This window comes from Mustelus asterias, unplaced genomic scaffold (genome assembly GCF_964213995.1).
Source record: "Mustelus asterias unplaced genomic scaffold, sMusAst1.hap1.1 HAP1_SCAFFOLD_3243, whole genome shotgun sequence".
Taxonomy (NCBI): domain Eukaryota; kingdom Metazoa; phylum Chordata; class Chondrichthyes; order Carcharhiniformes; family Triakidae; genus Mustelus; species Mustelus asterias.
In genome coordinates this window covers 13,405-25,000 of record NW_027593188.1, presented here as the reverse complement: position 1 = coordinate 25,000, position 11,596 = coordinate 13,405, and the positions used below count along the sequence as shown (strand labels likewise).

Sequence of the window (11,596 nt, the reverse complement as noted above, 5' to 3'; positions counted from 1 at the left end):
CTCTGTGTCTGTCTCTCTGTCTCTCTCTCTCTCTCTGTGTCTGGCTCTCTCTCTCTCTCTCTCTGTGTCTGGCTCTCTCTCTCTCTCTGTGTCTGGCTCTCTCTCTCTCTCTGTCTCTCTGTGTCTGTCTCTCTGTCTCTCTCTCTCTCTCTGGTTACAGACAAGTGGTCTCCAGCTCTCCAGATCCGGACCGTCCTCCTCTCCATCCAGGCGTTGCTAAGTGCTCCGAACCCCGACGACCCCCTGGCCAATGACGTGGCAGAACAGTGGAAAAACAGCGAATCGCAGGCAATCGAGATCGGTGGGTGTTCCCATTGGCCGGAGAACCGCGCCTTAAAATATCCCCTGGCTTCGATCGCTCCGCCATTGGCAGCTTGGAGGGACCCGAGCTCTCAATTCCCTCCCTAAACCGAAAGCTTCACTCTGTATCTAACCCCGTGCTGTACCTGTCCTGGGAGTGTTTGATGGGGGACAGTGTAGAGGGAGCTTTACTCTGTATCTAACCCCGTGCTGTACCTGTCCTGGGAGTGTTTGATGGGGGACAGTGTAGAGGGAGCTTTACTCTGTATCTAACCCCGTGCTGTACCTGTCCTGGGAGTGTTTGATGGGGGACAGTGTAGAGGGAGCTTTACTCTGTATCTAACCCCGTGCTGTACCTGTCCTGGGAGTGTTTGATGGGGGACAGTGTAGATGGAGTTTTACTCTGTATCTAACCCCGTGCTGTACCTGTCCTGGGAGTGTTTGATGGGGACAGTGTAGAGGGAGCTTTACTCTGTATCTAACCCCGTGTTGTACCTGTCCTGGGAGTGTTTGATGGGGACAGTGTAGAGGGAGCTTTACCCTGTATCTAACCCCGTGCTGTACCTGTCCTGGGAGTGTTTGATGGGGACAGTGTAGAGGGAGCTTTACTCTGTATCTAACCCCGTGCTGTACCTGTCCTGGGAGTGTTTGATGGGGACAGTGTAGAGGGAGCTTTACTCTGTATCTAACCCCGTGCTGTACCTGTCCTGGGAGTGTTTGATGGGGACAGTGTAGAGGGAGCTTTACTCTGTATCTAACCCTGTGCTGTACCTGTCCTGGGAGTGTTTGATGGGGGACAGTGTAGAGGGAGCTTTACCCTGTATCTAACCCCGTGCTGTACCTGTCCTGGGAGTGTTTGATGGGGACAGTGTAGAGGGAGCTTTACTCTGTATCTAACCCTGTGCTGTCCCTGTCCTGGGAGTGTTTGATGGGGACAGTGTAGAGGGAGCTTTACTCTGTATCTAACCCCGTGCTGTACCTGTCCTGGGAGTGTTTGATGGGGACAGTGTAGAGGGAGCTTTACTCTGTATCTAACCCCGTGCTGTACCTGTCCTGGGAGTGTTTGATGGGGACAGTGTAGAGGGAGCTTTACTCTGTATCTAACCCCGTGCTGTACCTGTCCTGGGAGTGTTTGATGGGGACAGTGTAGAGGGAGCTTTACTCTGTATCTAACCCCGTGCTGTACCTGTCCTGGGAGTGTTTGATGGGGACAGTGTAGAGGGAGCTTTACTCTGTATCTAACCCCGTGTTGTACCTGTCCTGGGAGTGTTTGATGGGGGACAGTGTAGAGGGAGCTTTACTCTCTATCTAACTCCGTGCTGTACCTGTCCTGGGAGTGTTTGATGGGAACAGTGTAGAGGGAGCTTTACTCTGTATCTAACCCCGTGTTGTACCTGTCCTGGGAGTGTTTGATGGGGACAGTGTAGAGGGAGCTTTACTCTGTATCTAACCCCGTGCTGTCCCTGTCCTGGGAGTGTTTGATGGGGGACAGTGTAGAGGGAGCTTTACTCTGTATCTAACCCCGTGCTGTACCTGTCCTGGGAGTGTTTGATGGGGACAGTGTAGAGGGAGCTTTACTCTGTATCTAACCCCGTGCTGTCCCTGTCCTGGGAGTGTTTGATGGGGGACAGTGCAGAGGGAGCTTTACTCTGTATCTAACCCCGTGCTGTCCCTGTCCTGGGAGTGTTTGATGGGGACAGTGTAGAGGGAGCTTTACTCTGTATCTAACCCCGTGCTGTCCCTGTCCTGGGAGTGTTTGATGGGGGACTGTGTAGAGGGAGCTTTACTCTGTATCTAACCCCGTGCTGTCCCTGTCCTGGGAGTGTTTGATGGGGACAGTGTAGAGGGAGCTTTACTCTGTATCTAACCCCGTGCTGTCCCTGTCCTGGGAGTGTTTGATGGGGACAGTGTAGAGGGAGCTTTACTCTATCCAGTGAGATGATTCTGCCCTCTGTATGAGTGACTGGTTGCAGGAACCCTCTCCTGGTGCGAGGCAGCACCTCGGGATAGGATGGGGGGGTAAGCAGTTGGCAGGGGAAGGGGGGATGTCAGTCTGCGTACGACGGAGTGGCTTGTTAACCTGTGTCGCCTTCCATTTCAGCTCGTGCTTGGACCAAGCTGTACGCAACGAGTAGTTAAGGCCAAGGCGCCTTTGACCTGTGACCTGGGAACGTCTCCACCTCCTCCTCCTCCTTCCAGCCGCACTCCAGCCGCCTCGGTGACCTCTGCCTCAGCTCCCGTGACCTCTCCGGATGGACATTGGCCGCCGCGCTCCGGAACCTGCTCCCATTATTTATAACCCGGTTCTGTGTGGGAGCGTTCCCCCCTCCCCTCCTCCATCTCCCCATGGGGGTGGGGATGGCCAGCGCTCTGCTGTGTATGATGTACATATCAATATATCATTGGAATGGTTTCTGACTCTCGACTGCAGTCTCACGCTTTGTTTCTCTCTCTCTCTCTCTCTCTCTGTCGCTGCTGTCCCTCCCCACGGGTTTCAGCCTCGCGTCCGGAGCTGTCCCACCCTCTCCTGGAGATACCAGAGCCCCGAAACAAAACTCTATGGTATAGTGTTCCAAAATGCATTGCGATCTGGAAGGTGCTGCCAGAAAGGGCAATAGGAGGAGTTTCACCCTCAAGTTTATTGATTGGTGTCCCAAGTAAGCTTATATTAACACTGCAATGAAGTTACTGTGAGAATCCCCTAGTCGCCACACTCCTGTTCAGGTACACTGAGGGAGAATTTAGCACGGCCAATCCACCCTAACCAGTACGTCTTTCAGACTGTGGGAGGAAACCGGAGCACCCAGAGGAAACCCACGCAGACACGGGGAGAATGTGCAAACTCCACACAGACAGTGACCCAAGCCGGGAATCGAACCGGGGTCCCTGGCGCTGAGAGGCAGCAGTGCTAACCCGCTGTGCCGCCTTCAGTGTACGTCCCCCCACCACCCCCCTCTCCTGGATAAGTACTGGGACAGGGGAACGCATGTTGGCAGGGAGAGGGTGTAGAGAAGTGGAATCGAATCACATCTTTCAAAGGGGCGGCACAGTCGCGATGGGGGGAATGGCCTCTGCCTGTGCAGTCCAATTCACAGATTCTGACCTCTATCGACTCCGGTATGAATGGAGATCGGGTTCAGGGGTGGTGGGTGGCTGTCCTGGAACCTCACAATCACTCAATTCAACCTTCATCCTCGGAGACTGAGAACAAGCAGTCAGCTTTTCACATCCAGATTTCATTCATTCCTGGGACATGGGCGTCGCTGGCTGGGCCCAGCAGTTATTGCCCATCCCTAGTTGTCCCTTGGAGGGCAGTTGAGAGTCACCCACATTTCATAGAACATAGAACATAGAACATTACAGCGCAGAACAGGCCCTTCGGCCCACGATGTTGCACCGACCAGTTAAAAAAAAAAAAAACTGACCCTCCAACCTAAACCAATTTCTTTTCGTCCATGAACCTATCTACGGATCTCTTAAACGCCCCCAAACTAGGCGCATTTACTACTGATGCTGGCAGGGCATTCCAATCCCTCACCACCCTCTGGGTAAAGAACCTACCCCTGACATCGGTTCTATAACTACCCCCCCTCAATTTAAAGCCATGCCCCCTCGTGCTGGATTTCTCCATCAGAGGAAAAAGGCTATCACTATCCACCCTATCTAAACCTCTAATCATCTTCTGTGGCTCTGGAGTCACATGTAGGCCAGACCGGGTAAGGACGGCAGATTTCCTTCCCTAAAGGAACCAGATGGGTTTTTCCGACAATCGACAATGGTTTCATTGTTCTCATTGGAGTCCCAGAGCAATACTGCACGGAAACAGGCCATTTGGCCCAACCAGTCCATGCTGCCCTCCCAGCTCATCCCAATTGCCCGCGTTTGGTCCATATCCCTCTCTAATCCTTTCCCATCCATGTACTTATCCAAATGCTTTTTAAATGTTGCTGTCGAACCCGCCTCAACCACTGTCTCTGGCAGCTCATTCCACATTCACACCACCCTCTGCGTGAAGAGGTTTCCCCTCAGGTCCCTTTGCAATCTTTCCCCTCTCACCTTTAACCTCTGCCCTCTAGTTTTCAATTCCCCTTCCCTGGGAAAAAGTCTCCGGGCGTTCATCCTATCTCTGTCCCTCATGAGTTTATCCACCTCAGTAACGTCACCCCTCATTCTCCTACGCTCCGAGGAATAAAGTCCCATTCTGGCCAACCGCTCCCTATAACTCAGGCCCCAGTAGTCCTGGCAACATCCTGGGAAATCTTCTCTGCACTCTTTCCAGTTTATCAGTGTCTTTCCGATAGGGTGACCAAAACTACACAATATTCACAAGTGTGGCCTCACCAACACCTTATACAAACTGCAACATAATGTCCCAACTCTTATCCGCAGTAGATTCTTCATTCCAGATATTATTTACTCAATCGAATTCCACCATCTGCCGTGGCGGGATTCGAACCCGGGTCCCCAGAACATTCGCTGAGTTTCTGGATGAATAGTCTAGCGATCATACCACGAGGCCATCACCTCCCTCGGACAGTGTAGAGGGAGCTTTACTCTGTATCTAACCCCGTGCTGTACCTGTCCTGGGAGTGTTTGATGGGGACAGTGTAGAGGGAGCTTTACTCTGTATCTAACCCCGTGCTGTACCTGTCCTGGGAGTGTTTGATGGGGACAGTGTAGAGGCAGCTTTACTCTGTATCTAACCCCGTGCTGTACCTGTCCTGGGAGTGTTTGATGGGGACAGTGTAGAGGGAGCTTTACTCTGTATCTAACCCCGTGCTGTACCTGTCCTGGGAGTGTTTGATGGGGACAGTGTAGAGGGAGCATTACTCTGTTTCTAACCCCGTGCTGTCCCTGTCCTGGGAGTGTTTGATGGGGACTGTGTAGAGGGAGCTTTACTCTGTATCTAACCCCGTGCTGTACCTGTCCTGGGAGTGTTTGATGGGGGACAGTGTAGAGTGAGTGTTACTCTGTATCTCCCCCCGTGCTGTACCTGTCCTGGGAGTGTTTGATGGGGACAGTGTAGAGGGAGCTTTACTCTGTATCTCCCCCCGTGCTGTACCTGTCCTGGGAGTGTTTGATGGGGACAGTGTAGAGGGAGCTTTACTCTGTATCTAACCCCGTGCTGTACCTGTCCTGGGAGTGTTTGATGGGGGACAGTGTAGAGGGAGCTTTACTCTGTATCTAACCCCGTGCTGTACCTGTCCTGGGAGTGTTTGATGGGGACGGTGCAGAGGGAGCTTTACTTTGAATCTAACCCCGTGCTGTCCCTGTCCTGGGAGTGTTTGATGGGGACTGTGTAGAGGGAGCTGTACTCTGTATCTAACCCCGTGCTGTACCTGTACTGGGAGTGTTTGATGGGGACTGTGTAGAGGGAGCTTTACTCTGTATCTAACCCCGTGCTGTACCTGTCCTGGGAGTGTTTGATGGGGGACAGTGTAGAGTGAGTGTTACTCTGTATCTCCCCCCGTGCTGTACCTGTCCTGGGAGTGTTTGATGGGGACAGTGTAGAGGGAGCTTTACTCTGTATCTCCCCCCGTGCTGTACCTGTCCTGGGAGTGTTTGATGGGGACAGTGTAGAGGGAGCTTTACTCTGTATCTAACCCCGTGCTGTACCTGTCCTGGGAGTGTTTGATGGGGGACAGTGTAGAAGGAGCTTTACTCTGTATCTAACCCCGTGCTGTACCTGTCCTGGGAGTGTTTGATGGGGACGGTGCAGAGGGAGCTTTACTTTGAATCTAACCCCGTGCTGTCCCTGTCCTGGGAGTGTTTGATGGGGACTGTGTAGAGGGAGCTGTACTCTGTATCTAACCCCGTGCTGTACCTGTACTGGGAGTGTTTGATGGGGGACAGTGTAGAGTGGGTGTTACTCTGTATCAAACCCCGTGCTGTACCTCTCCTGGGAGTGTTTGATTGGGACAGTGTAGAGGGACCTTTACTCTGTATCTAACCCCGTGCTGTAGGGGCTAAAAAAGGTGGGGGAGTAGCGGTATTAGTTAGGGAGCATATTACAGCGGTGCAGAGGGTGGACAATTTAGAGGGGTCATGTAATGAGTCACTGTGGGTGGAGCTCAGAAACAGGAAGGGTGCAGTCACTATGCTGGGGGTGTACTACAGGCCACCCAACAGCCCACGGGAAGTGGAGGGACGGATATGTCAGGAGATTCTGGATAGGTGCAGAAAAAATAGGGTTGTTGTCGTGGGGGACTTTAATTTCCCTGGTATAGACTGGAAAGTGCTTAGGGCTGGGGGTCTGGACGGGGAGGAAGTTGCAAAATGCGTACTGGAAAGTTCTTTGGAACAGTATGTAGATAGCCCGACTAGAGAGGGGGCTATACTGGACCTAGTTCTGGGAAATGAGCCCGGTCAGGTCGTCAAAGTTTCGGTAGGGGAACATCTGGCAAATAGTCACCACAACTCTGTTAACTTTAGGATAGTAATGGACAAGGATGAGTGTTGTCCTACGGGCAGGGTGCTAAATTGGGGGAAGGCTAACTATAGCCGGATTAGGCAGGAATTGGTGGCCGTTGATTGGGAGAGGCTCTTCGGGGGTAAGTCCACGTCTGGCATGTGGGAGTCTTTTAAGGAACAGTTGATAAGGCTGCAGGATAGGTATGTACCTGTAAAAAGGAAGGATAGGAAAGGTAGGATTCGAGAGCCGTGGATAAACAGGGAAATTGAGGATCTGATCAAAAAGAAAAGAGAGGCGTACGTTAGGTCCAGGCAACTGAAAACAGATGGAGCTCTGGAGGAATACAGAGAGAGTAGGAAAGAACTCAAACAGAGAGTTAGAAGGGCAAAAAGAGGTCACAAAATGTTCTTGGCAGATAGGATTGAGGAGAATCCTAAGGCATTTTATTCATATGTTAGGAACAAAAGAGTTGTCAGGGACAAAGGAGGGGAATTATGCTTAGATCCCAAGGAAATAGGGGAGATCCTAAATGAATACTTTGCGTCGGTATTCACAAAGGAGAGGGACTTGTTGACTGGGAGTGTCTCAGAGGGAGGTGTTGACCCGTTAGAGAGAATCTCCATTACAAGGGAGGAAGTGTTAGGTTTTTTAGGTAACATTAAAACTGACAAATCTCCAGGGCCTGATGGTATCTATCCTAGACTGCTCAGGGAGACGAGAGAGGAAATTGCTGGGCCTCTGACGGAAATCTTTGTCTCTTCATTGGACACAGGTGAGGTCCCTGAGGATTGGAGGATAGCGAATGTGGTACCGTTATTTAAGAAGGGTAGCAGGGATAACCGGGTAATTATAGGCCAGTGAAATTGACGTCCGTGGTAGGGAAGTCGTTGAGAGGATTCTTAGAGACAGGATGTATGCGCATTTAGAACGGAACAATCTCATTAGTGACAGACAGCATGGTTTTGTAAGAGGGAGGTCGTGCCTTACAAATTAGGTGGAGTTTTTTGAGGAAGTGACTAAAACAGTTGACAAAGGAAGGGCCGTGAATGTCGTCTATATGGATTTCAATAAGGCATTTGACAAAGTCCCTCATGGCAGGTTGGTTAAGAAGGTTAAGGCTCATGGGATACATGGAGATGTGGCTAGATGGGTAGAAAACTGGCTTGGCCACAGGAGACAAAGGGTAACAGTCGAAAGGTCTTTTTCCGGCTGGAGGTCTGTGACCAGTGGTGTTCCGCAGGGCTCTGTACTGGGACCTCTGCTATTTGTGATATATATAAATGATTTGGAAGAAGGTGTAACTGGTGTTATCAGCAAGTTTGCAGATGACACAAAGATAGCTGGACTTGTGGATAGCGATGAACATTGTCGGACAATACAGCAGGATATAGATAGGCTGGAAAATTGGGCGGAGAAACGGCAGATGGTATTTAATCCGGATAAATGCGAAGTGATGCATTTTGGAAGAAATAATGTAGGGAGGAGTTATACAATAAATGGCAGAGTCATCAGGAGTATAGAAACACAGAGGGACCTAGGTGTGCAAGTCCACAAATCCTTGAAGGTGGCAGCACAGGTGGAGAAGGTGGTGAAGAAGGCATATGGTATGCTTGCCTTTATAGGACGGGGTATAGAGTATAAAAGCTGGAATCTGATGTTGCCGCTGTATAGAACGCTGGTTAGGCCGCATTTGGAGTACTGCGTCCAGTTCTGGTCGCCGCACTACCAGAAGGACGTGGAGGCTTTAGAGAGAGTGCAGAGAAGGTTTACCAGGATGTTGCCTGGTATGGAGGGTCTTAGCTATGAGGAGAGATTGGGTAAACTGGGCTTGTTCTCCCTGGCAAGACGGAGAATGAGGGGAGACCGAATAGAGGTGTACAAAATTATGAAGGGTATAGATAGGGTGAACAGTGGGAAGCTTTTTCCCAGGTCGGAGGTGACGATCACGAGGGGTCACGGGCTCAGGGTGAGAGGGGCGAAGTATAACTCAGATATCAGAGGGACTTTTTACACAGAGGGTGGTGGGGGCCTGGAATGCGCTGCCAAGTAGGGTGGTGGAGGCAGGCACGCTGGCATCGTTTAAGACTTACCTGGATAGTCACATGAGCAGTCTGGGAATGGAGGGATACAAACGAATGGTCCAGTTGGACCAATGAGCGGCACAGGCTTGGAGGGCCGAAGGGCCTGTTTCCTGTGCTGTACCTGTCCTGGGAGTGTTTGATGGGGGACGGTGTAGAGCGAGCTTTACTCTGTATCGAACCCCGTGCTGTACCTGTCCTGGGAGTGTTTGATGAGGGACAGTGTAGAGGGAGCTTTACTCTGTATCTAACCCCGTGCTGTACCTGTCCTGGGAGTGTTTGATGGGGGACAGTGTAGAGGGAGCTTTACTCTGTATCGAACCCCGTGCTGTACCTGTCCTGGGAGTGTTTGATGGGGACAGTGTAGAGGGAGCTTTACTCTGTATCTAACCCCGTGCTGTACCTGTCCTGGGAGTGTTTGATGGGGACAGTGTGGAGGGAGCTTTACTCTGTATCTAGCCCTGTGCTGTACCTGTCCTGGGAGTGTTTGATGGGGACAGTGTGGAGGGAGCTTTACTCTGTATCTAACCCCGTGCTGTACCTGTCCTGGGAGTGTTTGACGGGGGACAGTGTAGAGGGAGCTTTACTCTGTATCTAACCCCGTGCTGTACCTGTCCTGGGGGTGTTTGATGGGCATCATGTGGAGATGCCGGCGTTGGACTGGGGTAAACACAGTAAGAAGTCTCAACACCAGGTTAAAGTCCAACAGGTTTATTTGGTAGCAAAATCCACTCGCTTTCGGAGCGCTGCTCCTTCGTCAGGTGAGTGGGAATTCTGTTCACAAACAAGGCATATAAAGATACAAACTCAATTTACAAAATAATGGTTGGAATTTGAGTCTTTACAGGTAATCAAGTCTTAAAGGTACAGACAATGTGAGTGGAGAGAGCGTTAAGCACAGGTTAAAGAGATGTGTATTGTCTCCAGACAGGAGAGTGAGTGAGATTTTGCAAGCCCAGGCAAGTCGTGGGGGTTACAGATAATGTGACATGAACCCAAGATCCCGGTTGAGGCCGTCCTCGTGTGTGGAACTTGGCTATCAGTCTCTGCTCAGCGACTCTGCGTTGTCGTGTGTTGTGAAGGCTGCCTTGGCGAACGCTTAACCGTAGATCAGAGGCCGAATGCCCGTGACCGCTGAAGTGTTCCCCAACAGGAAGAGAACACTCTTGCCTGGCGATTGTCGAGCGGTCTTCATTCATCCGTTGTACCATGCCTCAGGTTGGAATAAAAGTGAGACGCTGCCAGAGGGAACCCGGAAATTAAAAGATACAGGATGGTTACCTGATACAAAATGGATTCTGTGGAAAGACATTAGGATGTGCTGACTTAGACATTGCACAACGAGCTAAATCCTGTTATTGTCTAATTACTACAGGAAATAAACCAGACCTTGAGACCCAAATGATCACATTAGCTTAAGATAAAGCAGAACCAAAACAATGAGTTTGTTAACGAGATCAGTCGTTGGTAGGGGGGCACAATCAGCTAACGATGTGATAACTGCTAATGTCTGTACTTGTCGACTCTTTGAAATGTATAAAAGAAGCTCAGCTGCCATTTTAAAATTGAGAAGGTGACTGCGTGCACTGCGGAGAGCCCAGCGCTTCTCCCAAAGCTTTGTCCGATAAACTGCATGTTGAATCTTTAAATCCGACTCCGAGTGGTGATTTTCCCACAACAAATTGGCGTCGTCAGCAGGATCTCACTGCTGGTGAGTTGATCGGTTGGCCTCGATCGGCGAACTGGAGTAGAGATTATTGAACTGTGGGAGTCAGACTGAGCCAACAATGCAGTTAAAAACGGGTGAAAATTAGGGGAATTTATGGGACTATCAGATAGAAACAGGAATTGATTGCTTGTGCTGATCGACTAAGGACAAGGAAATGTCTGTCTCAAACGCGCAGCCTTAGACCGGTTGTTAAGAGGGGAAATCCCCCACACGAAGCTCAGGACCCTGAAGTGGGCGTAGAGGCACTTAGGATCGTGAAGCACAAGTGACAAAGGTCATTTAGCATCAAACTCTGTAGTGGCGAGCAAACGCAGAGTTTGCCACCTGTTTGCATAAAAGTTTGTGTAGTTTGTGTACTTGTCTGTCACGTTGTAAAGCGGTGCGGTAAGGAACTGATCATCCTGACCTCGAGCCGGACTCCGGTGGAGGAAACACGTTGCCGAGGAGGTAATCGTGGCCGGGGCGTAGAAGTCTTCAGGATGGCAGGCAAAGAAACTAAGTGGGGACCTGCGGGTTCTCTTATTGATAAATATATGACAGACAGACATGCGCTGATGAAGAAGATGCAAAGGGATGGCTGGGATGTTTCTCAGGCCTTAGAACAACAGAGAAAGTGGGTAGATGGGGAAAAGAGACAAAACAAAAAAGGCAGGGGTATTATTCGTACATCAATTAGCTGGACTAATTGAACAAGTAGCGGCTTCCAGTAAAAAGTGGAACGAAGATAAGGATAAAACAAAAAACTTAGAATCTAGAGTAAGGGAATTGGAGAAAAGGAATTGAGTATTAGAGGAGAATCAATGGGGAGGGGAAACTGTTCCTCTGCCCCCTTATGAGTCCACACAACAGGGACTAACTGCCCCTCCAGAGGAAGAGGAAGCACTAGAACACAACTTGGCACCAGTAACCTGGGGGGGGAACGGACACGCAGCCAACAGCAAATTATAAACCATTCACCCCGGGCAAAAGACAACAGATAATGGCCTCCCTGGGTAAACTACAACCCAGAAGTGCAAATACGAAATTTTGGTAAGAATTAGATACGGTTTGGGTAGGACACCAACTGCACTGAAGGGA

The 11,596-nt window shown here is 50.5% G+C and overlaps 1 protein-coding gene across 1 annotated transcript in view; it reads left to right on the top strand.

The window, feature by feature from the left end:
- LOC144490406 (ubiquitin-conjugating enzyme E2 N) overlaps positions 1 to 2,725 on the top strand; it is a 12,589-nt gene extending 9,864 nt beyond the window's left edge. Inside the window, exons 3-4 of the mRNA XM_078208151.1 lie at positions 161 to 301; positions 2,402 to 2,725. Coding sequence (XP_078064277.1) covers positions 161 to 301; positions 2,402 to 2,439 — 179 coding nt within the window. The 3' untranslated portion in view covers positions 2,440 to 2,725. The remainder of the gene's footprint in view (positions 1 to 160; positions 302 to 2,401) is intronic.
- Positions 2,726 to 11,596: the final 8,871 nt, after the last annotated feature.